This window comes from Eurypyga helias, unplaced genomic scaffold, assembly GCF_000690775.1.
Source record: "Eurypyga helias isolate BGI_N326 unplaced genomic scaffold, ASM69077v1 scaffold33193, whole genome shotgun sequence".
NCBI lineage: Eukaryota > Metazoa > Chordata > Aves > Eurypygiformes > Eurypygidae > Eurypyga > Eurypyga helias.
This window is the reverse complement of record NW_010242366.1, coordinates 399-619: the sequence shown is the minus strand read 5'-3', so window position 1 is coordinate 619 and position 221 is coordinate 399. Positions and strand designations below refer to the sequence as shown.

Below are 221 nucleotides of genomic sequence, written 5' to 3'. Positions count from 1 at the left end.
CGAGGCGCCTCACCACGGCCTCCTTCGGCAGCGTCCCCATGATCCTGGCCGCCGGGAAAGTGAGCCCTGAGCAGCGGGAGCTGGCAGGTAGGACCGAACCCTCCTGGGGACCCCACACGTGGTGGGGCCAGGGCACCCTGACACCCTGTGTCCCTTCCCACAGGGAACACCATGACCGTGTCCTACATGACGGGCTTGACGCTGGGCTCGGCCCGGGGGGA

The 221-nt window shown here is 69.2% G+C and overlaps 1 protein-coding gene across 1 annotated transcript in view; it reads left to right on the top strand.

Annotated features, from left to right (window-relative positions):
• The window catches only part of LOC104507696 (equilibrative nucleoside transporter 4-like), a gene marked incomplete at both ends in the record, with an annotated part of 2,283 nt that extends 2,073 nt beyond the window's left edge, over nucleotides 1-210 (top strand). Inside the window, 2 exon segments of the mRNA XM_010149059.1 lie at nucleotides 1-87; nucleotides 164-210. The exon segment at nucleotides 1-87 is cut by the window's left edge and continues 2 nt beyond it. Coding sequence (XP_010147361.1) covers nucleotides 1-87; nucleotides 164-210 — 134 coding nt within the window.
• Between the last annotated feature and the right edge of the window lie 11 nt (nucleotides 211-221).